The sequence below is a fragment of the Littorina saxatilis genome, linkage group LG1 (assembly GCF_037325665.1).
Source record: "Littorina saxatilis isolate snail1 linkage group LG1, US_GU_Lsax_2.0, whole genome shotgun sequence".
Classification (NCBI taxonomy): Eukaryota; Metazoa; Mollusca; class Gastropoda; order Littorinimorpha; family Littorinidae; genus Littorina; species Littorina saxatilis.
In genome coordinates, this window is record NC_090245.1 from 62,763,411 (window position 1) to 62,789,602 (window position 26,192).

The 26,192-nt window shown below is 38.9% G+C and overlaps 1 protein-coding gene across 2 annotated transcripts; it reads right to left on the reverse strand.

The window, feature by feature from the left end:
- Positions 1-1,515: 1,515 nt before the first annotated feature.
- On the reverse strand, positions 1,516-25,595 carry LOC138975892 (NADH dehydrogenase [ubiquinone] iron-sulfur protein 4, mitochondrial-like). 2 transcript variants are annotated; one of them, XM_070348665.1, is made up of 5 exons: positions 25,450-25,595; positions 18,850-18,934; positions 13,334-13,509; positions 7,720-7,793; positions 1,516-2,118 (listed from the first exon to the last, which is right to left on the reverse strand). In XM_070348665.1, the coding sequence occupies exons 1-5, from the start codon at positions 25,515-25,517 to the stop codon at positions 2,015-2,017; spliced, it is 507 nt and encodes a 168-aa protein (XP_070204766.1). In that variant the 5' UTR covers positions 25,518-25,595; the 3' UTR covers positions 1,516-2,014. The 2 variants fall into 2 exon arrangements, with proteins under 2 accessions (XP_070204766.1, XP_070204773.1); XM_070348672.1 differs by having other exon boundaries at positions 25,407-25,532.
- Positions 25,596-26,192: the final 597 nt, after the last annotated feature.

The window sequence follows — 26,192 nt, forward strand, 5'->3', positions numbered from 1 at the left end:
GAGAGAGACACACACACACACACACACACACAAACACAGAGAAGCCGTATCTATAGAGAGATAGATGACAGTGAATTTTTCGCGTGGTTATAAATTGATTCGACCTTTGCACTTTTACAGTGAGGATAATTTACGGGTCCAATTTACGTTCTGGACACTGCGGTGACCTTCTAAAAATAGTAACAGAACGCCGGGAATATCCGAAGACGCTCCACTCATACTATAGTGCACCATACGAAGGAAGGGAGGTAAACGCTGAAAACCTGGAGAAGATGAGAAGATAAGGAAGAGTTACTTATAATGGTGAAATGAACACAAAAACCAAAATCGGTTCAGCGCTGCGCGCTGAGAGCACGTGTTGAAATATCTCATCGATGATATTGTGTCCGGGGTGTAGCTGAATACGGTGTCCAAATTTGAAAAAGATCCACCGAGAACTTTGGCTTTGGTGTGTCGGTATGGGGGCCCGGGTAGCTGAGGTGGAACCAAAATAGCTGAGGTGGAACCAAAATCGGTTCAGCGCTGCGCGCTGAGAGCACGTGTTGAAATATCGACCAGGTTGTGTCCTGTCCCGGGTCTACCTGAATATGCCCACCAAATTTGAACCAGATCCATCGAGAACTTTGGCCGTGCATCGCGAACTCACACACAGACACACACACAGACACAAGTCGTATTATATATAGATCACTAAACTGGGTTAATCGAGACTACGCGTCACGTGACATGCTTAACACGTGCACAAGACGTTGTATCGATAAACGAAGCGCAAATAAGAAATAATAATAAAAGCAAAGAAACTAGCAACAAGATAATTGCAAACATCTAACAAAGCCGAGCAAGCAGAATGACAGGTCTAATGAAAAACAAAGAGGCACCGAGTCGGAAACAAGGGATCGTGATTCTTTCCTTCGCTGCACGACGCAAATCTTCTGTGACCTTTGATCCAACGTAGCTTCCACATTCGATCACCAAGCTTAAATTTACAACTGAAAACCGAGGGGGTGGAATACCGAGATGAACCTACAGAACTGTGCACCCTCAAACCTGACATATTCATCCCAACATTTTATGAACTCAAAAACACAGAAAGTTGCTTTCACACGCCAGCTTTGATTGCCAGTGGTTATCAAAACGAAACTCGTGGTTATCAAAACGGAACTCGTGTTTCAAAGCATGGCTCCCTGTGTTGATTGTGCACTTGTTTTCTCACTACCAAAACGATGACAAAAACGATGTTTGGTGGTTTGTTGTCAGACCAGCTTTTTTGTCGGTCCTCGGGGGAGGGGAGGGGGGGGCATATCAACTTTTGTTTCATATTTATTGACCGCGGCCTTCGGCCTTGGTCAATAAATATGAAACAAAAGACGATATGCTCCCCCTCGGACCGACAAAAAAGCTGGTCTGTCAACAACCCATCAAACATCTTATAATGTCACCACACGTGACTTGTTTTTTAGTTTTTAATAAAGCTGTCTCTATAGATAAGAAAAATAAATCAGACACACAAACTGAAACAGTCAAACATTTTAATCACAAAGTTTTACAAATATCATGCATTTTTAGTACTTAAAATGATCAGATTGCTAGTTCCTAAGAATACAAGAAAACCAACTACAATTGTACAATAATTATAAACCTGCTATTACAAAGAAAACAAGTCTGCGCTGCATCTCTTCAAATGCTGAAAACCATCCAGTACAGTTGCATCATTTAATTAGTTGTTGAAGAAATTGAGCTGAATACAATGTGAACTTGTTCTGCCATTGGTAATTCTGTGCATATCTCTACCTGTGTGTTATTCCTAAAATGATGTTTTGAAACGCTCAGGATTCTTCCATGGTAAGCTCATAAGACAGATAAACAGTCTACTAGCAGCAGCCATTTCTGTAGAGACTTCTTTATTCACAGCCTGTTTGCATTATTTCTCAGGTATTTGTTATGCATCTAACCACAAATAACCATGAGCTCAGTCTTGTACTGACGGAGAAAGACAAAGCAATCTGGCAGTGGTTCATTTTGTAGATCGTCGAGTTCTCTTGTCCCACGAGAAGTTATCTCCATAAGACTTTTTCTTGAAACTGGTCTTCTTTGGCTCTTCTACAAAGAATTCCCAACCTGAAACATAACAGAACAAGGTTTAAATACTCTTAAATCTTTCAAATAACTTACACCACAGCCTCTGCCTGGATTCTCCTTACAAGACTGTGGAAAGCATTACTGTGTCCAGACAAAAAAAAAGAAAACAAGTCGCACAATTTTGATATCAAAGTATTCAGTCTTAAAGCTTGTTTCTGAGCAAGTTTTAGTGGCCAACTCCAGTCAAGTTTGGTTAGTCAACTGCGCATGTCACTCTGGTCACTTCCCTTAAACGTAGTGTGGTCAAACCATAAAGTCAGCCAAAAAAAGCCGTCGCAACATGGATGTTTGTGTGTGAGTAACATTAACAATGGTATCAGCCATCAAAGAATCTGGGTTGGCCATAGTTGGTTAACATTGTTTACGTCAGTCACTCTGGCATGATTGTTGAGTGCCAGGCTCCAGTCTTCCAACTCTCGGTCAAAAGTCATTTGTGGTTTATAGCCGAGACTATCCCTTTCTTTTGTGTGTGAGTGTGTGTCTGTGTGTGTGTGTGTGCGTGCATGCATGAGTGTGGGTGTGTATGTGTTTTAGTGTGCGTGTGTGTATATCCAAGGCTAGCCCAGATTCTTTTGCGTGTTTGAACAGGTGTGCGTGCGTGCGTGTGTAACAAATACATGTTATAAACTTATCTTTTGACATACAAAGACAAAGTCATTCAAAAAAATTCCAAAAAATTACTGTAAAGGTGGGTTTTTTAAACAAGTACAGTCGAACTCGCTTAAGACGAATCACTGGGGATCGGAAAAAAAGTTCGTCTTAACCAAAATTCGTATTAAGAAAATTGATTGATTTTTTTTAATTTTTTATTTATTTATTTATTTTTTTAAGTCTTGTACATTTTATGGTGTTTCAATTTGTTTCTTTCGCAACTTTCATGCTGCTTCACGTTTAGACAATAAAGTGACATATTCAGTTACATGTTCATGTGTGTCTCATGTTGAGTGATGATTGTTGAGTTTGAGTGAGAGTGAGCACACAGATGTTTCATCCAGTTGTTACGTTTTTGGTCACACACACGCACACACTGACACTGTCCACATTCGCGGTGTTCCTATCATTTGTCCGGAATCACTTACCTTGGCGACGGGTAGCAAACCTTGGCCAATTTAGTTTTGTTTTGTTTTGTTGCAACATGATGTTCAAATCCAAATCGATAGCACTGACTGACTGTTAACTATCGCGAACCGGCGAACGCAAACGTTGAGAGTGTGGTTTCCCTTGTCCAAGGGAAACCATTCTAAACTACGCGCCGACTAAACTACGCGCCAGCACGCGCTACCTTGAACCATAGCACTTATATACTTTATTTTTATATTTCTAGTTAGTTCATCGTCCATTCTCACATAATACAAAATTTCAAACTTCAATGATGAAAAATACGGAAGTTATGACGAGTTTAAGGAGAGCTAATGCACTACTCTCAAATCCGACGATTTCCTCCATTGCTGACTCGGACTAACTGAACCCGCAGCGTGCTAACACTTTGAAGTAGACGCTACCCAGTGATCCATAACACTTACATAATTTATGTTTATAGTCTATACCCGTACGAAATGAACATATATGAACATATAAGAGACATATAAGAAACCTATAAGTTTCTTATAAGAAACATATAAGTTTCATATATGACAAGTAAAAAGCTATGTATGTCAGTTGTAGGAATAGGTTTCTTATAAGTCTCTTATATGAAAAAGACCCCAATTCATATAAGAATCATATATGAATCATATATGAGAACCTGCACTTCCAGAAACCTATAGTTCTCTTATATGTTTCTTATATGAATCTTATATGACTCATATTAATCATCACTTAGTTTCTGCATAGGAGAATTCAGGACTTAGAAAAAATATTGGACAATGCTGAATTACTGGCAATACTGGCTTTCATATATGTTTCATATATGAACAGGAAGTGGATGGTTTGCCTTGAGCATTATCTCCCCCTGACTGAACGGCCATCTTTGTGACAGCAGCTCTGTGAGGATGTTTAGCAGAAAATCAGTGAAAGAGCAGGACTAAAATGCAAAGTTCTCACAGAAATAATTGGACTTGATGTATGAATATGTGAAGAGAATGTTTATGTCATGCTGATGTTTGTGGGTGGCTGGCAGCCCAACCAACCCAACAGCTTGACACTGACAGGTTTGTGTTTTTATTCAAAATCCAGAATTTCCCTCCATTATTTGTTTTACTTTACAGTTCTGGTTCTGCATCAGGTGATCAAATCATGTTTACCAGCACTACTTTGGTTCAAGCAACAAGAAACTGTGACAGCTGTGCATATTCAAGAAAATTATTTGTGGCTGTAACTTGTTTGTTGTTTCTTGTTCATAATTTCAAGTTTCAAAGTATTGGATTTGAAGAGGACAATGCATGTCTTACTCCTCTTCTTGTGACCAGTGATTTAGAGATCTGTTTGTTTTTGCCCTCAAAATAAACACAACTTCAGTAAAGATATGTATATATACTGAACCAAAAGGTATTTTGCAGTTGGATTCATTATAATTCAAAGTCAAGACAGTTAAATTGGGTTAAGCAGGTGTTATTTCCCTTGTAAACACAAATGTAGGTCAAGGTCGTGTGTCTAGTATGAGACATATAAATATCATATATGAGACATATAAGAATCCTATAAGGGAGATGTAGGTTTCATATAAGATTCTTATAAGTCTCATATATATATATGAACATTTCATATAAGAGACCTATAGCTTTCTTATAAGAGAATATAAGATTCATATAAGAGACCTATATGAGCTCAGGTTATAGGTTCATATATGATTCATATAAGTTTCTTATAAGAATTTACCTCATTTGCATTTAAAATACCTATAAGCCACATATATGAAATTGTCATACAAGACTCTTACAAGAATCTTATATGAAATTGGGTCCAATTTCTTATAAGAACGTTTCGTACGGGATAGTTCATTGTCCATTCTTACATAATACAAAATTTCAAGCTTGAGTGTTGAACATTTCAGTAGTTATGACGGGTTTTAGGCGAGCTAATGCGCTACTGGCTCAAATCCGACAGTGACTTAAACTGCGCGCTACCAATTTTAAGTGGACGCTACTGAGATTCATAGCTGTTATATAGTTTTTCTGTATGTTTCTAGTCATTCCATCGTCAGTTCTTACATTATACAAAATTTCAAACTTCAGTGATAAAATTTACGATAGCTAAGACGCGTTATAGGAGAGCTATCCTAAGGCCGTGGCTCCATGTCCGACAATCGTCGGATTTGAGAGTAGTGCATTAGCTCTCCTTAAACTCGTCATAACTTCCGTATTTTTCATCATTGAAGTTTGAAATTTTGTATTATGTGAGAATGGAAGATGAACTACCGTACTTTTCGGACTATAAGGCGATACTTTTTTTTTATTTTTTTACTTAAAATCGTGGGGTCGCCTTATACACGACGTCGCCTTATTCTCGGATAAAATAGGTTTCACGAGCACTGTGAACTTGAAATCAATGAGCAACTAACAACCATTTAAGTGAACACAATTCAAGCAATGTTGATCGCCGAAAAAATTACCTGAACACTAGTTGCGTTGAAACACGACAGTCGACAGTCGGTCTCTTGACACTTCAACTGGGTACCGCTTCAACTTGCACTTCGACTTTGTCACTGTCAAGATGCCGAAAACGAAGAGAGCTTCATACGATGCTGCCTTCAAGATTAAAGCCATCGATCTTGCGATACGACTGGAGAGCAACCGAAAGGCAGCGTTCGAACTAGGCCTGAATGAATCCATGGTTCGCAAATGGCGTAAACAGAGAGGTCAGCTGTTGGGATGTAAAAAGTCACGCAAGTCTTTCCGCGGAAAAGGTGCACGCTGGCCAGAGCTTGAGGCAGAGTTGGAGGACTGGGTTAATCTTCAAAGGGCCGATGGTCGAGGCGTTTCAACCGTTCAAGTTCGATTGAAGGCAAAAGAGATGGCAGCGGCGAAGAATATTGACGAATTCACTGGGAGTGCGTCATGGTGCTTTCGTTTTATGCGGCGGAGGAATCTGTCGGTTCGCATGAAGACAACAATGTGTCAACAGTTACCGCCCGACTTTGAAGAGAAACTTGTCAGTTTCCGAAATTTTGTTTCCGAAGTGATCGCGGAACATAGTGTCGGTCACGATCAGATTATAAACATGGACGAGGTGCCGCTGCAATTTGACATGCCTCTGGATTTTCTGGGAGTGAGAGTGACGACAACGACGACGAGTGACGATTGAGGTACCGCTGATCTTTTCCCTGACTTTCTGTTTGAAACAGCGTTTCCTGCCGATTTTGAGCGGTCGCCATGTTTGATCATTGATGTTGTTGTTGTTTTTTTCTATGTACGATGTTTTTCTTCATTTTTTTCTTTCATCCCATCGCCTTATGCACGACACCATCGCCTTATCCATGGCATCGCCTTATTCTAGGCTTTTTTCATTTTTTTTTTAAAAAGTAGGGGGTGCGCCCTATACACGGCAGCGCCTTATAGTCCGAAAAGTACGGTAACTAGAAATATAAAAATAAAGTATATAAGTGCTATGGTTCAAGGTAGCGCGTGCTGGCGCGAGCTAGCGCGTGCTGGCGCGTAGTTTAGGCGGACCCACTCTGGCATCTATATTTTTTGGCAATGGCGTCCGTTCAAAACATTGATGTTTCGTTTTTGGTATTCGCGAAGGAAATAAACGTCAGTCAGTCATTCATGTTCAGTGTCTGAGCTATCAATCACTTTGATTCTAAATTTGAAATTGTTTTGTGAGTACAGTGTAATCAGTTTAACTTTATTCAGTGATCGGTTGAGCAATGGTTCAAGCAGTCGACGCAAGGGAAGACTTTGACACATGTATTCAAACTTCTCAAATTCCCATGATATGTCGATCTCGGGACGAGTTTAAAGATTTCGTCATAAGCGTGAGTAAATTACAGACATTATGCATGCTTGGGAATCCAAAAAGTGCTCGTTATAAGCATAAATTCGTTACAAAGAATTCGTTTTAAGCATTTTTTTTAAGCATGAAGAAAGAGGTATTCAGTTGGGAACTTAAAACTAATACGTTATAAGTCAAAATTCGTAACTAGCGTGTTCGTTTTAAGTGGGTTCGACTGTATATCTAGTTAACAAGAAACTAAAAAGTCTTCACCGAGTCCTGGCTGACCAAAACCAGCTGACCGAGACAGTGCTGTATTAGTATCATGTACAAGGGGATGCTATTTTGCATATAACAGATTTGTTTTGTTTTTAAGCTAAATATCCATGCAAACATTACAATCATATTGATATATCTTTGTATTTTTAGCTTGCATAAAAAAAAACCTGGTTAATATACCACTTCTGGATGACTCTTTTGGATAAAAAGCTCCTATATCTCAACATTTATTCAATTGAATGAAATATCATTAAAAACTGACATTAACACACATTAAGAATGGTATTGCACTGTTATAAAGACATTATTAACCTATGAATTGAAATTATATTTGAAGCGGTGTATTGATGTAACTAGTAAAATTTTTTAAATGTAAAACTGCAGACTACTGGTCTGGACAACATGCACAAAATACACAAAAATCATTACCATTCTTTTCACAAAACGCCATGGCATCATCCTTCGAAGAGAAAGTAACCTCGGTGTTAGAGAGCGGATCACCCCTGCAAAAAAAAAAAGAATATCAGAATAATTGCATTTTATACTATAGAAGCACATGTATATAAATTATAAACCATACATAATTCATTTTCACTAGCATTTGACCCGCCCAACGACAAAATCAGTTCTCGATGTAGCTGTTAAGGCAGTGTCTAACTCTCCATCGATCCTTCACCTTCCCCAGCCCTGAATAAAGGCCTGGCATATAGATCTATTTTCAGCTAAATGGGAAGTAGAGCGCTTGGAAAATATAAGCACTATACCACTCCAGACTGCAGACTGCTATGAACAGGGGCCGAGGTCTTGACAAATACTTAGCGGCTTTCAATATGAGGCTTATATCACGCGTATTCCGTGGGTACAGTTCTAAGCGCAGGGATTTATTTTTCTATTTTTACTTTTATTTTTTATTTTATGCAATTTATATCGCGCACATATTCAAGGCGCAGGGATTTATTTATGCCGTGTGAGATGGAATTTTTTTTACACAATACATCACGCATTCACATCGGCCAGCAGATCGCAGCCATTTCGGCGCATATCCTACTTTTCACGGCCTATTATTCCAAGTCACACGGGTATTTTGGTGGACATTTTTATCTATGCCTATACAATTTTGCCAGGAAAGACCCTTTTGTCAATCGTGGGATCTTTAACGTGCACACCCCAATGTAGTGTACACGAAGGGACCTCGGTTTTTCGTCTCATCCGAAAGACTACGAACTGCGTGCGAAGTGTGAAACGTTCAGCGTAACGCTATGACAGCTAGCTATACTCTGTCGTAAGACTGTGCGTAGTACAGCGTGTCGAAGAAACAAGGCTATAATTTACACCTCTTTCTGAAAATATTTCAACGCTGCTGTTAAAACTAAGTACCCTGAACAATCAACCTTTATGCTTTGCATTCCAAGTTCCAGCATCTGCATACAAGAACAAAAAGCGCGATAGTTTCGACAAGTTGATTTCTTACCTGAACCTTACATTCATGTTCAAGGGATATAACTACATACCAGACTGTTCACAGAGAAAGTTGATTTAGGGTTTTATGAGTGCCAATAAATAGAGAATCTTCTCTTCGTTAAACTTCATATCGTTTAACGCCTATAAGTTTCTGCTTTCCCCATATGATGTTGGCCATGCAAGACCGTTAAACGATGAAAAACAAAAACTTTTTTCCCCAAAACATCATATGTTGCTTCGCAAACGACTAAGTATGTGTTGTGACAACCGAGTTACGCATTTGCGGAGCAACAAAATACGTAGGCTTTACATGTTCATAACCCTATGCATAACCTCTTACATTTACGAAATCGACAAGACCTCGGTTACAGGTCAAAATCATCTGGCTGTGCTTGGCGATAAAGTGCTCAAGCATGCTTTGTTTTGCTTATAGCTCTGGTGTTTCTGACAGATTCATCTGTAATTTGGGCTAATGATTTGCCAAGTTCATGCCAAATTTTTGGCGAATCCGTCAAGTCAAATGCCAGAGCATAAGGGAAAGAAAGCATGTGTGAGCGCTTAATCAACTATAATTCTTAACTTTTGCAAAGTGATTGGCTAGTAACTTCTCTAACAGATAAGTCATAGGTATTGAATATGTCATGCAAAACTTCAGGCGAATCGGCCTAGAAATGAAGGAGATATAACCGACCAAAAGTGAAACGGAAGGACAGATGGACAGTCAAGGCCTTTTAACAATATACTAGATGATAATGCGAACAATGTCATTTTGGTTGCTTAATAAGTGCCATTTTAGGCGTTTGACTTGTTCCTTCTACAAAGAGAGATGAATAAGTTCACCAGGAAGAAGTGTTGAAACTCACTGTAAACTCTGACAAAACTTGATAATCTGTGATTATATATATTTTGGATAGAATCTGCAGCAAGGCATTATTCTGATAAAAATTCAGTCATAGTTTTGTAACATTGCAAAGAGTTCTTGTGATTATTAACAAATTAAAGTCACTTTTCCAATGGTAATGCAAAAAAATGCAGGATATTAGGCTAGACTAAGGAATTTAATACAGAAAAACCAGCCCATTCTTTGGTAGACTTTCAAAAATAAGAACACATCAGCTAATAACTGTGCAGCAGGCAGGACATTTTGTGATACAGGTCAAAATGTTATCTTCATTATATGACTAATTCTATTTTTTGCACCCATTCACCGATTCTCTCCACACCTAAACAACAACTACCCACCACCACCACAAGGATCACATACACAACTACGCCAATGTCAACTACACAGCACAGATAGAAGTAACACCAACAGCATGAGTGGAACAAGGGAGATAATAATTGCCTTTACTTGAAGAAGCAGTCCAAGCCATAACAGCAAAGCTTATGTAAACTTTCTGATTCACTTACAACAACATCAACATCAACAACAACAACAAATCAGCAGAATTTGGTGTACATTAATTTCAGCTCATGCATGATGATCAGTTTGAAGGTCAATTGGTCTGACTTTTATGCTATTTTGGAGAGGAAAAATCCAAATTCAGAGGTCAACTCAACAGTAGGAGGTTCGACATTGAGCATTACCCACTCTCACCAGATTAAACCTTCCAGATTTTTACCTTTTGGAATATCTGAACATGGATATATATTTGTTTGAACTCTCGTGCCTCTTAAAACTGTCTCGCTCATAGGACAGAACCTGACCGAGGAATTGTTTGTTTGTTTATTTGTTGCTTAACGTCCAGCCGACTACGCAGAGCCATATCAGGACGAGGAAGGGGGGGGGATGAAGGGGGCCACTTGTCAAGCGATTCCTGTTTACAAATGCACTAACCCATTACTTGTGTCCCAGCAGGCTTTAGTAAAACTAAATTAATACCTACTGGAAGATTACCAGTTTCCAGTATGTTAAAATAGGCTTAACCTATCTACTGCTGGACTTACATCAGAACACAAACAGATTAAACTATACATGAATCGCGAGACAAGCGGCAAGAGAAGAGATTTTTGGAAAAAATACAGGTGAATGAGCAAGAAGGCAGAAAAAAGAAAAGAATTCATGAAGAAAAAGAGAGCATGACAGGAAAGAGGAACCAAAAATCTACCTAACAGCAAACTAGAAAGCTCCTGCGGTTCCAAAAACAGGAGGGGCTTTTAATTTCATAACCGCAGTGCCCCACTGCGGGATGACCGAGGAATGCAGTGAAATGGAATTTGACAGGTGTGACCAAAACGTGCACCCGGCACAGGAGAGAGGTCAGTGGGGTACGTTAAAATGGGGTTAAAATGCTAATACACTGTACCCATTTTGGGTCGTATCACTCAAAAATTGACTAGGGTAAAGTGAAAACGATTCGGGATAGCACTTAACCCTTTCAACAAAAAATAGTACTAATTTTCTTGAACAACTTTTCTTCTTTGACGCTATATAAAAGTTGCTTTCGTTTAAAAAAAAAATAATATAAGATATTTGGTGGCTTATTTGACAGACAAGCTTTTTTGTTGGTCCGAGGGGGGCAAATCATCTTCGGTTTCATCTTTATCGACCAAGGCCGAAGGTTGAGGTTGATAAAGAAGAAAACCGAAGGCATTATTCTCCCCTTAGACCAACAACAAATGCTGGTCACCATTTTTTTAATTTTTTTTGGGGGGGGAGTCTACAGATGATGGCCTTAGGGAAGGACTAACACTCCCCATTACTAAATCTCCTGATTGTTTAGGTGAGTCAAAAATTATTTACATCAGTTTCACTACCGACTGCATAAACCCTTCACAGGTATATCATTGCTTTATGTTTGGGACATTTTTAGCATTCTCACTGAAGGTCAAGCTAAACATGCTAAATGGGGTTAATAAATAAATGACAAAACAAGAAAAGCAAATGCTTTATACGACTCATGTCCATAAGGGTTTTGTAGGTCTTAAAAGGAGGATTCCACTACCTATGACCCCGTCCACCCCACCCCCACCCCATAACATTTGTTTTAACAAAACGAAAAAAACACCTGTTCCAGTTTCATAAAATAATGTTCAAGAGAACTTTATACTGTCCAACTGATTGACACAAACTTGATCTATAATATGTGACCTGTATCAATCCAGTCAACTCTCAGAATATTTCACATATTCAAACCAACCTCCTTCCCACCACCATCAATCTCAACATACTCAACATCCACCAAAATATTTGTGAAAAAAAAACTTTTTCTATTTTTTAACAAGAATCATAATAATTACTCATTTTCTTTAATAAATTGAGTCTTGGCTAGCCCAGACAAAATATGTACACTCAGACACTTGAGTGATCTCATTTCTGATACTATGACATCATAACATGATGTCATCACCAAGAGTAGCCAAGACTGTGACCAAATCAAATGACATCATTAACAGCTATTGTGTTTTCAGCTGTAGCAATAGGGCCCGATATTTAGACGAGACAAGTATAATGCCGACGAGTCGAAGACGAGTCGCATTATACTTTTTCGAGTCTAAATATCGGACCCTATTGCTATGATGAAAACACAATAGCGTTTATATAGCTATTCTGACATTAAATTCTGTGTTAAAATCATGTTTTTGTCAGCAACAAGTACCAGAATGGTCCATGTCGTTGATTGCAGACGACGGTTCCCTTTCCGCATGAAGCCACGGAAATAACCGAACATTGAAAAACCCACGGACATGTATTACGGAGAAAACTCGAGATAACCGGATGTTTAGCATTACGTCAATATGCTAGGAATCATATGACGTATCATGCTTGCCTACGTATATTGTATGTTCGAAAGTCTGACTTCTGTTGGGAATTCGCGTGGTGAAGACTGCGGTAAATCTGTAGATGATAAGAGAACAAGGATTGTCTCAGAAGAAACGACTAAATGTTTCAGACCGGTAACTTCATTTCAACATTGCACTATACAATGGACGTTCTATGTGACAGGAGAGTTTGCTGATTTTGTGTTAAACATTGGAGAGATCGTCTGCTAGAATCAGAGATAGGTCGCTTCAGATTGCAGCTTCTGGAAATTTGCAAGGTTTGTTGCCTGTTAAAGAACTGGATTTTACACGTAATGTATGTCATGTACAGTAAGCAACAACAAAAACACACACAAAGCAAATGGCATCGTCTGTCGACTAGTCACAGAAACAAACCTGGCGAGGTATGCGTGTACTTTATACACGTGGAAGAAACCGGAACCATGCGTCTTTGTTATTGACAATATGCTTTTGGATATTGAGAAAAATGGCAGACTTCCGTAGCATTATGCTTTGATGATCGGAAGAGACCATCCAATCACAGCCCCCGCTGTGACCCCCAAATTTGACGAGGGTCAACCAAACTGGGGTCTCTTCGTGAAATCATCAAACCCTAAAAGTGTTCAAAGTTTCAGAGGTCTAGCATTAAAAACTATCAAGATAACCTCAACGTTCAAGTTTTTTGTCCACGGACAGACGGTCGGCCAGCCGTCCATACCACCGGACACATATGAATCCTAATACTCACCAATTACTCAGGTGAGTCAAAAATCAACAAAAAGTGGTGGGGAAAACCATAATAAATAGTTGAAGTACTGACGTGGAAATCCATCCCATGAGAGGATTCTCCCAGCGTTCCCTCACATCAAACTCGATTTTCCATCGTCGTGTGCCATAGGTGCCTGACTGCATTGCATTACGAGCTGGGACACAGATACGAACAAGACGGGTCTTGATGTGCTCTTCAGGCACGCCAGTCAGTGGTGTAATATCCATCTGAAATCACAGATTTAGAAACAAAAAGAAATGAGGAGTATTAATACCCAATATGGCTTACCTTCATCATAGGTAATAGGGGGTCTTTAGGGGGTCATGCGGCACACTTTAGAGGGTCCTAGAACAGAAGGACGTACAAATCAAATTTGGATGTTTGCTATATCGGTTAGACTTACTTCGTAATGCCCCTTTAATATTACAGATCCAGCAGAAATGTTCTCAAAATCCAGCCAAGAGTGCGTTCTTGTCTGTTTTCTATGGAAACGAGCAGACAATTACTGTGAAAAACAGTTACGACAGTATGCATATATAAGTTACTCAAATTGAGTGTGTCCCGGGACCTGCTCTTTTCAGGTTTAGTGTGTAGCGCGACCCCCTCCAAGAATTTCTAGAGCCAGTACTGCAGTTTAGGAGCCCTCAAGGTAATAATTCCATGAAAAACAACCTGACTGCTGCTCTAGCTCCAAACATGATAATTTTCTACTTATTAACCTGAACAGTCACTGACAGCATAAGATATTTGCTCATTACTGTTCTTGTTACTTTTTAATCCATCATTTGATGAGTTTTAAAATCATCAAATGATTGTTGATTCATCGCTTGAACGAAATAAAAAATCAAGTTTCAAATATTAGTTTGTTTCAATGGCTAACTTTCAGAAGGACACAGCAAATGTTCCTGTTGGTCGTGACACAAGGATTCCACTTACAGTTCTGAACTTCAGTGAATAATTGTGTGTCAGCTGTTTATAAATGAGATATAGAGAATCAAAGTGGAAGGCCCGACTCTCTCTGTTAACAACTTTGGCCAATAAAGAGTCAGGTCGAGCTTTCACTTTGTTTGGTTTTTCTTAATCTTGATTTCATTATATATATTTATCTATCTATCTCAGGGGCGGACGAGGGGGGGGGGGGGGGGGGGTTCTGGGGTTTCCGGAACCCCCCCCCCCCCCCCAGCCAAAAAAAAAAAAATTTTTATGGTGCATTTCTTTATTCTACATTGAGTTTCAATTTTTGGGGTATTAATCAGTGACAAAATCTGCTGCCTGAAACTGGTAATGATCATCCTCAGAATGCACCAGATTGCACCATTTTGCATCCTTTTTTTCAAATTTTTCCCCCGGACCCCCCTAGCAAGCTAGGCGCTTCGCTCCGTCGGCTTCGCGCCTTCACACCCATATCTTCACAATATACTTTTGGAAACCCCCCCATAAAATGAACTGATCCGCCCCTGTATCTATATATACGACTTGTGTGTGTGTGTGTGTGTGTGTGTGTGTGTGTGTGTGTGTGTGTGTGTGTGTGTGCGTGTGCGTGTGTGTGTGTGTTCGCTATGCCAAGCCAAAGTTCTCGATGGATCTGCTTCAAATTTGGTGGGCATATTCAGGTAGACCCCGGACACAACCTGGTCGATGAGAATTTTCAACACGTGCTCTCAGCGCTGAACCGATTTTAGTTTTTCTGTTCATCTTCCCAGATCCATTCCCACTAACTCTTCCTTATCTTCTCCAGTGTTTTGCGTTTATCTCCCTTCCTTCGTGTGGCGTCAATCCATATTCCCGTTACTACGTTACTATTTTTAGAATGTCACTGCATTGTCCAGAACGCTTTCCTTGCACCCGTAAGTTGTCCTCACTGTAAAAGTGCAAAGGTCGAATCAATTTATAGCCACGCGAAAAATACACTGTCATCTATATCTATATATTTATAGATATAGATATATATATACGGCTTCTCTGTGTGTGTGTGTGTGTGTGTGTGTGTGTGTGTAGGCAACACCTGTGGATTGTAGAGTTCTGTTTGTGATGGGGTCTGGCGGCTTTTGTCTCTTTGTATGTTCTGCCGCCTTCCTTTGAGAAGCCATAACAGTTATTATAGGGCTTACAAATAAGCTCTAAAATTCTCAATCCCGTTTGAGTGGACTTCGCCTTCAAAGGTGATTGTGGTGTTTCGGCACTCGGTTACATTTGGCGTTGTCGACAGGGATGGGACTCGACATGAAATGTTCAGGCCACTGAATCATTTTCGTGCTGTTCCCATTCCACCAACCTGGGAGGGACCTAAGCTTGGCGGGTCCATGGTTCGGAACTTTGGGGACAAAGTTCATTCAAAGGGGGTCGAGTGTGACAGGGAGACTACCGTCGCCCTTCACAGCAGACTCTGCAGAGTTGTTCGCCTTAGAAGTTGTGGGCTTTCCTTGCATGTACCCGTAAGTTGTCCTCACTGTAAAAGTGCAAAGGTCGAATCTATTTATCGAAAAATCCACTGTCATCTATCTCTATATATTTATATATATAGATAGATATATACGGCTTCTGTGTCTGTGTGTGTGTGTGTGTGTGTGTGTGTGTGTGTAGGCAACACCTGTGGATTGTAGAGTTCTGTTTGTGATGGGGTCTGGCGGCTTTTGTCGGCTGTTTGTCTGAGAAGCCATAACAGTTAATATAGGGCTTAGAAATAAGCTCTAAAATTCTCAATCCCGTTTGAGAGGACTTCACCTTCAAAGGTGATTGTGGTCAACCGCCACGCTCTCTGTCTCGCGATTCACCCGGCGAAGCCGGGTATTCCTCAAGTCTACTATATATATAAGAATGGATGTAAGTGTGTGTGTCTGTCTGTGGTCGCCATACCTCAGAGATGGCAACAGGCAAGGACAAAATATTGTGCATGCCAACTGCCCAGGACCCGCAGATGTGCACCTGGGTTTAGTTTTTCGAGACAATTTGTTTCCTTCCTGGGATAATGACCCTCACCATTGTTGGATACAACCTATAATAGTGCAAGGGAGGTAACTCTTGCTTTGTTATCAATTGAAGGGAGGTAACTCTTATTATACCAGCATACCCTGTCATTCTCAAGGGGTGTAAAATTATCAGTTGAACCTGCTGCTCAATTATCTGAAATTTTCTCAAGGGAGGTAACTCATTCCATTAAAAACATGTTAGCAGGAATTGAATTTTATGTTGACACCCCATAAGAAAGAGAGGTTACTCCTTTCCCCAAAACGTTTGATTTGGAGGTTTTTTTCACATTTTTCTTTCATTCATGGTTATTTGATATAGAATTCAGTTTACATTCCAACGTGGAATTTTGAAAGCAGCGAGCACACTAGAGGTAATGTAAGAGGTGGGGGGAGGGGGTAAGAATTAGATCTAGAGAGAACTCTTCACAGACAGCCTACTGGAGAGTCAAACCCTTTCGGAGCCGATTGCAACACTGAACAAGAATAACCCGAGGGAAGTTAACAATCTCTAAGGATTGAGAACTCACCGAAGTGCATTTAAGGGCAATCTCATAGAGTGCTGAACCTGAAAAGGTCCGTTTTTGTTCAGCCAAGACTGCTACCGGTTTCGAGCTGAGAAGCTCTCATAAGGCAGTCTCTTGGCATAAAACGGAGAAGAATTCTCAAACTTCTGTGCAAAAGAGAAAACCACATTTCTGCGGTAGGCTCTCTGTATAGAAGAGAAATATCAGAAGTTGTGAAAGAAACAATTGAAAGTCAGCAGAGACATACTACTGAAATGTGTATACAGTCGGAATCGTTTATAACGTAACCGGTTATAACGAATATTGGTCATAACGAACATTTTATTTTTTCCCTGCCAGCGCTCTTCTTAGTTATCACTAAAAACAAACTGGTTATAACGAAACCGGTTATAACGAGAAACTGCTTACAACGTCAACATTTCTTGTTCCCAGACCAGAAAAAGAACCGGTTAGAACGAAACTATGACGCAAATCCAACCGCTTTTTCGTAACTTATGACTTATGACGTCAACTTTGGGAAGTAATTCATACAACAAGATGGCGACTAAATATTGATTATAACGAACATTTTATTTTTTCCCTGCCAGCGGTGTTCTTAGTTATCACCATAACGAAACCGGGTATAACGAATATTGGTTATAACAAACATTTTATTTTTTCCCTGCCAGCGGTGTTCTTAGTTATCACTAAAAACAAACCGGTTATAACGAAAATGCAAAGCAGAAACAAAGGTATAACTTTTGCAACTTGAATTTGTTTGTTCTGTTATAGAGTCACGCTGCAGCTAATTTTCCTTATTCAAATGTATCGTTGCTGATCTGTGTTGACCATTTCATTTTGCGTTCATTTATGGGAAGATTATTATTTAACGACACTATTATTTCAATCCAACTGGATTGCTAGTGTCGCGATAGTTAAGCATTTGTAAACACTGTCAAGTTGTACAGGTTATTTTTGTGCTTCAGTTTTAGTTTGAAAAAAGAATCCATTTTTCCATAAATATGTAGTTCCAAAAGACAAGGATAATTAAATTCATTACAAATGAATTTATTTGAATTGTTTTCACCAGTTTTTATTTGTAAATTGCTTGATAGTTTAAGTAAACATCTAAGTGTTGTTTTTTTGTCTATTTTCTTTTCCGCCTGCAAAACAAAGCCATTATTTTGTACATCAATTTTTAGACACCAGGTCTTTTGTTGTTGTTTTTGTTGTTGTTTTTATTTCATTGTTACATTCTTGGGTACACGGTTATGGCCTAATAAACAGATTTGTTGAAGAACAGAATTTGATGTGTGTGTGTGTGTGTGTGTGTGTGTGTGTGTGTGTGTGTGTGTGTGTGTGTGTGTGTGTACGTGTGTGTGTGTGTACGTGTGTGTGTGTGTGTGTGTGTGTGTTCATTGTTTCAGGCAAACTTTGGTATTTCTGTTGAAAACGATCTCTCTGCTTAATTATTCATTTATTTGACCGTTGTATAGACCACATAACAGTTGATAATTCTCCACTTGAATCTCCAGCTTTCCCTAGGCCTGTTGCATGCCCCATACCCCCCCCCCCCCCTCTCTTTCTCTCTCTCTCTCTCTCTCTCTCTCTCTTTCGCCATCTCTCTGTCTCTCTCTCTCTCTCACACACTCTCTGCGTGTATCTCTCTTTCTCTCTCTCTCTCTCCGAGTCTCTCTCTCTCTCTCTCTCTCTCTCTCTCTCTCTCTCTCTCTCTCTCTCTCTCTCTCTCTCTCTCTCTCTCTCTCTCTCTCTCTCTCTCTCTCTCTCTCTCTCTCTCTCTCTCTCTCTCTCTCTCTCTCTCATGTACGATTATGTATGTACCTCATTGAATGATTTAATGATATGACAAAAAGATTACTTATGCAACAGAAAACAATACTTATTTGCCAACATTTTACCATTTTTACGTTGAAAATGCGAAGAAACCGGTTATAACAAATTTTTTCCTCTTGTCTTCGTTATAACCGATCTAATCGGTTATAACGAAAATCGATTATAACGAATAAAAAACGTTTTCCCCTGAGATTCGTTATAAACGGTTTCGACTGTATATAATAAAATCATGCAAGTTTACCTTGTCCTCCACTGTAATGGTGGTGACTTTGTCTTCTTCTCCAGGCTGTGTGGTCATGGTGCCTCCTGATGCTGCTGCATAGGACCTGTTGTAAATGGTATACAGAATGATTTTGCCTGAATTTTTTGTTTAACCTGAATTAAAAACAGTCAAGTGATACAATTGTTTTGTGCACTTGGTTATATGGCCAAGAATCTGTCATGGCGTCGAAAGAAGAAAAGAGCCCGCTTGAATTATTTGGCAGGCTCCTGCTTCTAATAAACTTTTTTTGCAAAGAACATTTTTGTGTTGGATGAAAGAGGATGAATGGACGAACGTTTTGGTATAACATGGTGGCAAATTTATGCCGAAAGCAATGAATAACAGACTTGTGATTCCAACCTTACCTAGACATTCTGGAGAGAAAAGCGTTACGCGATTTTGGGTGCTTCCAGTTTTGTAAGAACTGTACTCCGAACACCTGCGCGACAGGTAAATCCTTCATACAAACCATGCAGACAGGAAATGAATGCAGTGTTTAATGAGACCAAAAATGAGCTCGACGGAGCTGCCAACTTCGTTCATTTCGCTTGGAAAAGTGATGCGAGATGTACGTTATTATCCTTGTGTCAATTCGGTATCCGTCAGTCAAACGGTCGTACAGTCCGCGGTAAATGTAAGATGGCCGCCAAAGATCGATTTCGAGGTTAACAAAGTCTACTAAGTCTAAAAAAATATTTTAAAAAATGCTTGCAATGCATGCTTTGTCTGTGATTCGTGAAAATCAACACGATTTATTGATCTTGTGTAAAGAAAAATTACTTATAACCAAAATAAAACGTTCTCGTTTTGCCGAGATGTTGTGACGAGCGTGACCTAACTAGTCTCCCTTAGTCATTTGAATATGATCTATCAATGACAACAGGACTTTCACACCTACGTGCGAGCTGGACGAGCCCATGAGCCCTACAGGAAAGTGTGCATGGTCGTCATCCAAATAGTAACGTACATACTTTTGAGAATGAAACTGCTATAAATCGAGTGATTTCTTACGAAACATGATAAAAACAATGTTTGAAAGGAAAAAGTATTCGTACCTGAATGATTCAGTCGAAAATCGGAGGCAGTCTGGCTTTTGAATGTTCGCTAGGTTGAATATGGTTTCAGATTTGTTGTAAATGTAACGTACTTAGGATTTATTCTGCATTTCTTGCTTAGGACGATAGATTCTCAATGAAAAAGCATTTTTTCGGAAGTAGCATGGTTAACATTACCAGGGAGTAAAGAAAACCACGTGTTCCATCCGATCTGGCGATTCGATTCATTGCACGTTACTTTACTACAAGGCTTTCGTGTCAGCTGTAACGTACAGTTCAAAATTCCTCTCTTTTCAGTTTTGGTGGTGAAAAATGTACGGTTTGCAGAATATTTTGTCACTAAGCTTTCAAAATTGACTCCTTTCATCCATAATTAAGCATTTTGGGTTGATATCTCCGAGCTTCGTCACTTTCACCCGCCGTACGTTAGTTTACCATATCGATGAAGTGTAAAGAAGGGTACGTTTCTGTCTTTGTCGAATCGAGTGTTTTCTTAACTTTTTTGATGTAAGATTTGTGTGATATATGTTGAAGGCCAGTGTTACCAACTTTGCTGAAATTAAAAACGCCGAACACCTGTGGTTTAGTTGGTCACATCCCGTACGTTTGTTTACACAAGGCGCTAGCTCTGACCGGATGTGTAAAGTGGCGTACGTACTCGCTACACGGAATGTTCCACTTTCTCCCACCGAATTCATGGAGACTACACGACGTTTTAGGATGTGGATTTTGCTTGCCTTCCATAACTTGTCTTCCTGGCTGTTGCAGTTGGGATTTTTTTAGGGGGGTATTGTGAGTTGGTGTAGGTGTTAGTGGTGCTTCTGATAGGTCTTTATTTATATGATATCAGAGCTTGCTGGCGACTGCAAATATTCTTAGTGTTATTTATTTTCAGGTATATGTTTGTTTTCATAGGACCAACAAAACAAAAAGATTGTTTCCAAATGAGATAATTAAAAAGTAGACAAGTGAAAAAATTAAATTTTAGTATTTTTTTTTATTTTTTTTAAATTTTTTTTTTACTATGCATAAAGACAAGCTTTGTTTAGAAATGCTACTGCCTCCAATTCCAAATACAACCAGACCCTACAAATGCATGAAGCTCTAAATACTACATGTACTTCATCATTTTGTGAACAAGAGAAGCAGCTGTTGGTGCAGTACCAGAGAAGTTTCACTGGTGACAGGAAGGAGAATTACAAGTTGAACATTTGATTAAGGGAGCAACCTTTCTTCGCCTGTACCAGAGGCAGAGGCAGAGGCAGAGGCAGAGGCGGGCCAACATGTCGCAGTAGTCGGTCATGCAACGATCAGAAGTTTCTTGGTGTAAAATAACATACCATCTGACCACACTGGGTCGGAAACAACACAAATGCATCAGATTGTACAGCATTCTGGGTTGTTTGGCCATATTCCTAGTCTAGTTGATCATATACAGTTGTTTTCATTTCACCATGTATTTTAATTTAATATTTTCCACTTGAACATAATAGTTTGAAATGGTTTTGGTGTAAAGTAACGTACAGCTTAGTTGTTCTACAAGTTATGTCTCTATTACTTATTTAATGATAGTTACTTCTTACAACTACTGAAAATCACTCCTGATAACATTCCCTTTGTCCATATCTTACACAAAAGACTGATTTAGTATGCTTTGAGGTTAGGCACATATTTGGTGTAAAATAACGTACAACTGGCCATACTACTTCTAAAAAAGGACAAATGCACATTAGTTTGTGCCACCTTCTGAGCTTCTTGTTTTTTTTTCAATTCTGAATTGTGGCTCTAAAAATGATATGAGCTCATGTTTTTGTGATTTTGTACCTTATCATTTATACAGGCATTGATGAGACTAAACGTTATTGGTGTAAAGTAACATACACCTAGCACTTTAATTTACAAGTCTGCCATGTCATGCATCATAATCACACCTTTGACAATTTTAAAAGTGTGGAGGCAGTGTTTCTTGAGATTAAGACATTGTGGAGCAATCTAGATGATTGTATTCTACCTCTGAGCTCGTTTATGTGCTTTTTATGGTGTAAAATAACTAACAAACAGGTTTGCCGGTGATTTTTGGGTCACATAGTCGTCTTTTTAAAATAAATGTTCTTTATAACAATTCAGACCTAAAGTTTTTTTGTTCCTGTGTGCATATGCTGTAGTATGGCAGTATGTTTGGTCAGTAAGAAGTGAAAAACTGTGTACTTTGGTGTAAAGTAACATACTGACTGGAGCAGTTGTTTTTAAAAAGGCCACATTTCTTTCTGGATTCATATTTCACAGTAATCAATGTCATCCCTGCTTACAAGGGACTTCCACAGATGTGTTTGAACTGAAACCAGAGAATTATAACGGCTTGTGGTGGAGTGAACTTTTGTTTTAATTAGATTGTACAGATTTATGCAGTGAAGCTGTTTTTATTTTGTTAGCATGATGCTGCCTGGAATAAGACTCTCATTAGTCTTAAAAAAGAATATGGGTACTCCTTAAACCTAAAATACTCACCAGGCTCCGAAGAGATTAAGCATGGGGTGAAGTTTACACATGTAAAGTGATTTTTGGTGTAAAGTAACACACGGCCACTAAACATCCTGGCAGGCACTGATTATAGACATCTGACTTGCCATGTTTGTGGTAACAGTAGTACCAAACACAAGACAACATGACTGCTGAATTTTAATGGGAGAAATAACTCAGGGGAGATTCCATGATACTTATTGTATGTGTTTTGGTGTAAATGTAACATACATACCTTAACTGCTCGAGGCACTATACTAACCCCCCCAGGCGGCCCATACCAATAAAAACAGTTTTATTCTGCTAAAAAACACATATCCTTGACCTTACCCACAACAACATTAATAAGATAAAGCAAGTCTAAAAAATGGTGTTTGTGTAACACTTTTTGGACACACTGACAGATTCCTGGCCATATATATGAACATTACAACTCAAAGCTAAACAAAATCAGCTGGGTTTTTTCATCCACTGGACCACATGAAGAAGATAAGTGAAGGTTCTGTTGAATTTTAATGTTGCAAATCTAGGGAAATTTTTCTACTGCAATCTAAGCACAAAAAGTCATTTTAGTTATCATTCGATTTATGGAATGCACTGCATGTACTGACACGTTTCAATTACATGGGGTTAAGAAGGTAAATATCGGTGCAGCCATTTGGAGACAAGATAAGACAAAATCTGCATTTCAATTTTGGAGAAAAGGGAGACAACTATGTCAACCAAACCTATGCATTTTCTGCAAAGGGAGACAGCTATGGCAGCCAATTTCCCGATCAAATACACAAATTATGCTTAATTTTGGAGCTCATTCCGTCAATAACGGTGATGCCTTTTAGCACCAGTCATACATTTTATCATATCATATCACATATATACGGCCTGTAGGCTAGATAAGCCTTTTGCCTGCTATTTGATGATTATTTGTAATAAAAATATTTGTTCTTCATTTTATTTTATTAGTGTACAGCGTTCATTTCTGGCATGCTTTCTTTTTCAAAAATGTAAAGGTTCAGATCGACCTCAAACATAAATTGTTTCCAATATCTATCCAGAGAATTTTTGAAAATATTAAATGTTCCTGATGTGACTATGTTAGACAGTAAATTATTTCAACTATTAACAACTCTGTTAGTAAATAAATGTGCATAGACATTAGTTTTCTTTGCAAGTTTATATGGATGGCCTCTGGTGTTGGTTAGAATCACGGGTTCGTCGTGTCTTTTTGATAAAGACGCTACAGCAGCAGAGTCGTACAAATCATGAGTAAGGCCTAAAAAAAAAATAGGTGTGGTTACGGTAACCCGACCTACCCTATTTTTAGGGGCCGACCCTATAACTTTTTATTACATTTGTCAAAAAAACAAAAACAAAAACCAAGAAAACGATTGCAGAAAACGCAATGATAGCGAAAGCGCCCGAGTCGCATACTTATTTCCCTGTCAAGTAGGTTTAATTTGTACACATTAGAAAAAAAAGTTTTAAAAAAAAAAGTGATTGCCTACCTTCCTACCCTATTTTTTTTGGCTATGTTACCGTAACCACACCTATTATTTTTTTTGGCCTAATCTTAAAAACTTCAATCATATCTCCTCTTGCTCTTCTGAATTCCAAACTTGGTAAATTCAACAATTTATACCTTTTACTGTAACTGAAATTTTTCATGCCAATAATTCTCTTACTGTAACGTCTCTGAACATTTTCTATAAGTGCCTAGCTCATGTTTCTTTAATTTAGGAGACCACACCACATTTCCGTATTCGAGAACAGGTCTTACTTCAATGACTTAAAAAGAGGAACCATTATATTCTTTGTTTTATTTTCAATATTGTGCAGAATCATGCCAGAAACTGTATAATTGCTCTTTTGACTACATCCTGAATATGAGCCTCAAAACTTAGTTCATTGTCTCCTATTACTACAAAATCCTTTTCAGCTTCAGTACTTTCAAGGCTGATTCCATTCATTGTGTAGGAGGCGTTCATTTTGTTCTACCTTTTGCTCTGAGTGGAACTTGTATTCTATGCGCTGTTGCTAGAGATACAGATTTGAAATTGAGCCGAGAGCTACGTTCTTGGTGTTGTTCATTTCGGGTGTTGAATAGATGACAACACACACAGAATTAGTGTTTGAGCGTTCTGTTTATCAAATCTGAATGCTGTGTTGAGTAGTCTTTTCAGACTTCGATATTCGCCAATGTACTGTGGGTTTGTTTATGTTATGCAAAGCGTTTTAGCCCTGTATGTCCATGTGTTTGCTAGGCTATAGGTTTGACTTCCTCAATCCAACGGTTTTAATCTGCTTTGACGAATGGGTATCTATGACAGTATGAGGGCTAAATAAAATATGATGAGGAACGGAAGTCCAGACTCCTGACACAGGAGAGTAGAAAGAGCAAACCGCTCACTGATTAAAATTCATTTAATTATTTGGCATAGTTTCGGAGCAGTTTTGAGCAAATCATTGTGCAGGTGTTTCTAAACGACAGTGAATGTCCCTGGTACTTTTTAAGGTCCAATTCGTCAGAAAACTTTCAAAAAATGTGGGCACTTCTAGCTTCATTAATGACGCTAATATTTAATTGTACCTAAACTCTGAGCGTACGGATATGTTACCGTAACCTTGTATCTAACGAAAACAGTTCATTTACCGCCGTGTTTAGATGTTAGAAAAGTTGTAAGTCGACATACGAGGTTTGCATCGGCCAAAACTGAAAAACACGCGAACGAAAAAAAGCTCGTAACTCAAGTTACGTGTAATTTTAGTTCGCGGTTTTGCCAAAATGATATACGAGGTATTTTTATACCCATTTTTAACTGACTTCCAGCAATCTTAGGCTTTCACCACAATAACCAAAAAATAGAGAAAAAATCGTAGATTATTTTGATGTAAAAAAGTAGATTTCGCACAAAATCGAGTTACGAGGTTTTAATCGGACAAGGACGATATGTTCAACATTACCCTTAATATCATCCATGAAGAGAGAACCCATCACACGATTTACCTCCGAATTCCATTTCTAACAGAGCTGGAAATCTGTCCGAAAAGTCGGCTCGTCAAGGTGGCCGCCATCTTGTTTGACCTCGCTACCAAGGGAAATAACCACGCTAGAGTGTCCCGACTAAACTACGCGCCAGCACGCGCTACCTTGAACCATAGCACTTATAATTATACTTTATTTTTATATTTCTTGTTAGATCATCGTCCATTCTTACATAATACAAAATTTCAAACTTCAATGATGAAAATTACGGAAGTTATGACGAGTTTAAGGAGAGCTTATGCACTATTCTCAAGTCCGACGATATCCGCCATTGACTATAAACAGCGCGCTACCACTTTGGAGTGGATCCATAGCACTTACATACTTTCTTATTATATTTTGTATTATGTGAGAATGGACGATGATCTAACAAGAAATATAAAAATAAAGTGTGTAAGTGCTATGGATCAAGGTAGCGTCCACCTCAAAGTGGTAGCGCGTTGTTTAGTCAATGGCGGAAATCGTCGGATTTGAGAGCTCTCCTAAAACTCGTCATAACTTCCGTAATTTTCATCATTGAAGTTTGAAATTTTGTATTATGTGAGAATGGACGATGAACTAACTAGAAATATAAAAATAAAGTATATATTATTAAGTGCTATGGTTCAATGTAGCGCGTGCTGGCGCGTAGTTTAGTCGGACCCCGCTAGAGGGGTCTGACTAATTACCTCGCGACCACGCGCGATCCCGCCGTGCGACCTCAA

Coding starts and splice junctions, on each gene's coding strand:
- LOC138975892 (XM_070348665.1), bottom strand. CDS start 25,517: ATGGCGGCCACCTTGACGAGCCGACTTTTCGGACAGATTTCCAGCTCT. Junction 18,935..25,449: donor GTTAGAAATGGAATTCGGAG/GTAAATCGTGTG, acceptor CATTTACAACAG/GTCCTATGCAGCAGCATCAG. Junction 13,510..18,849: donor CCATTACAGTGGAGGACAAG/GTAAACTTGCAT, acceptor CTGTGATTTCAG/ATGGATATTACACCACTGAC.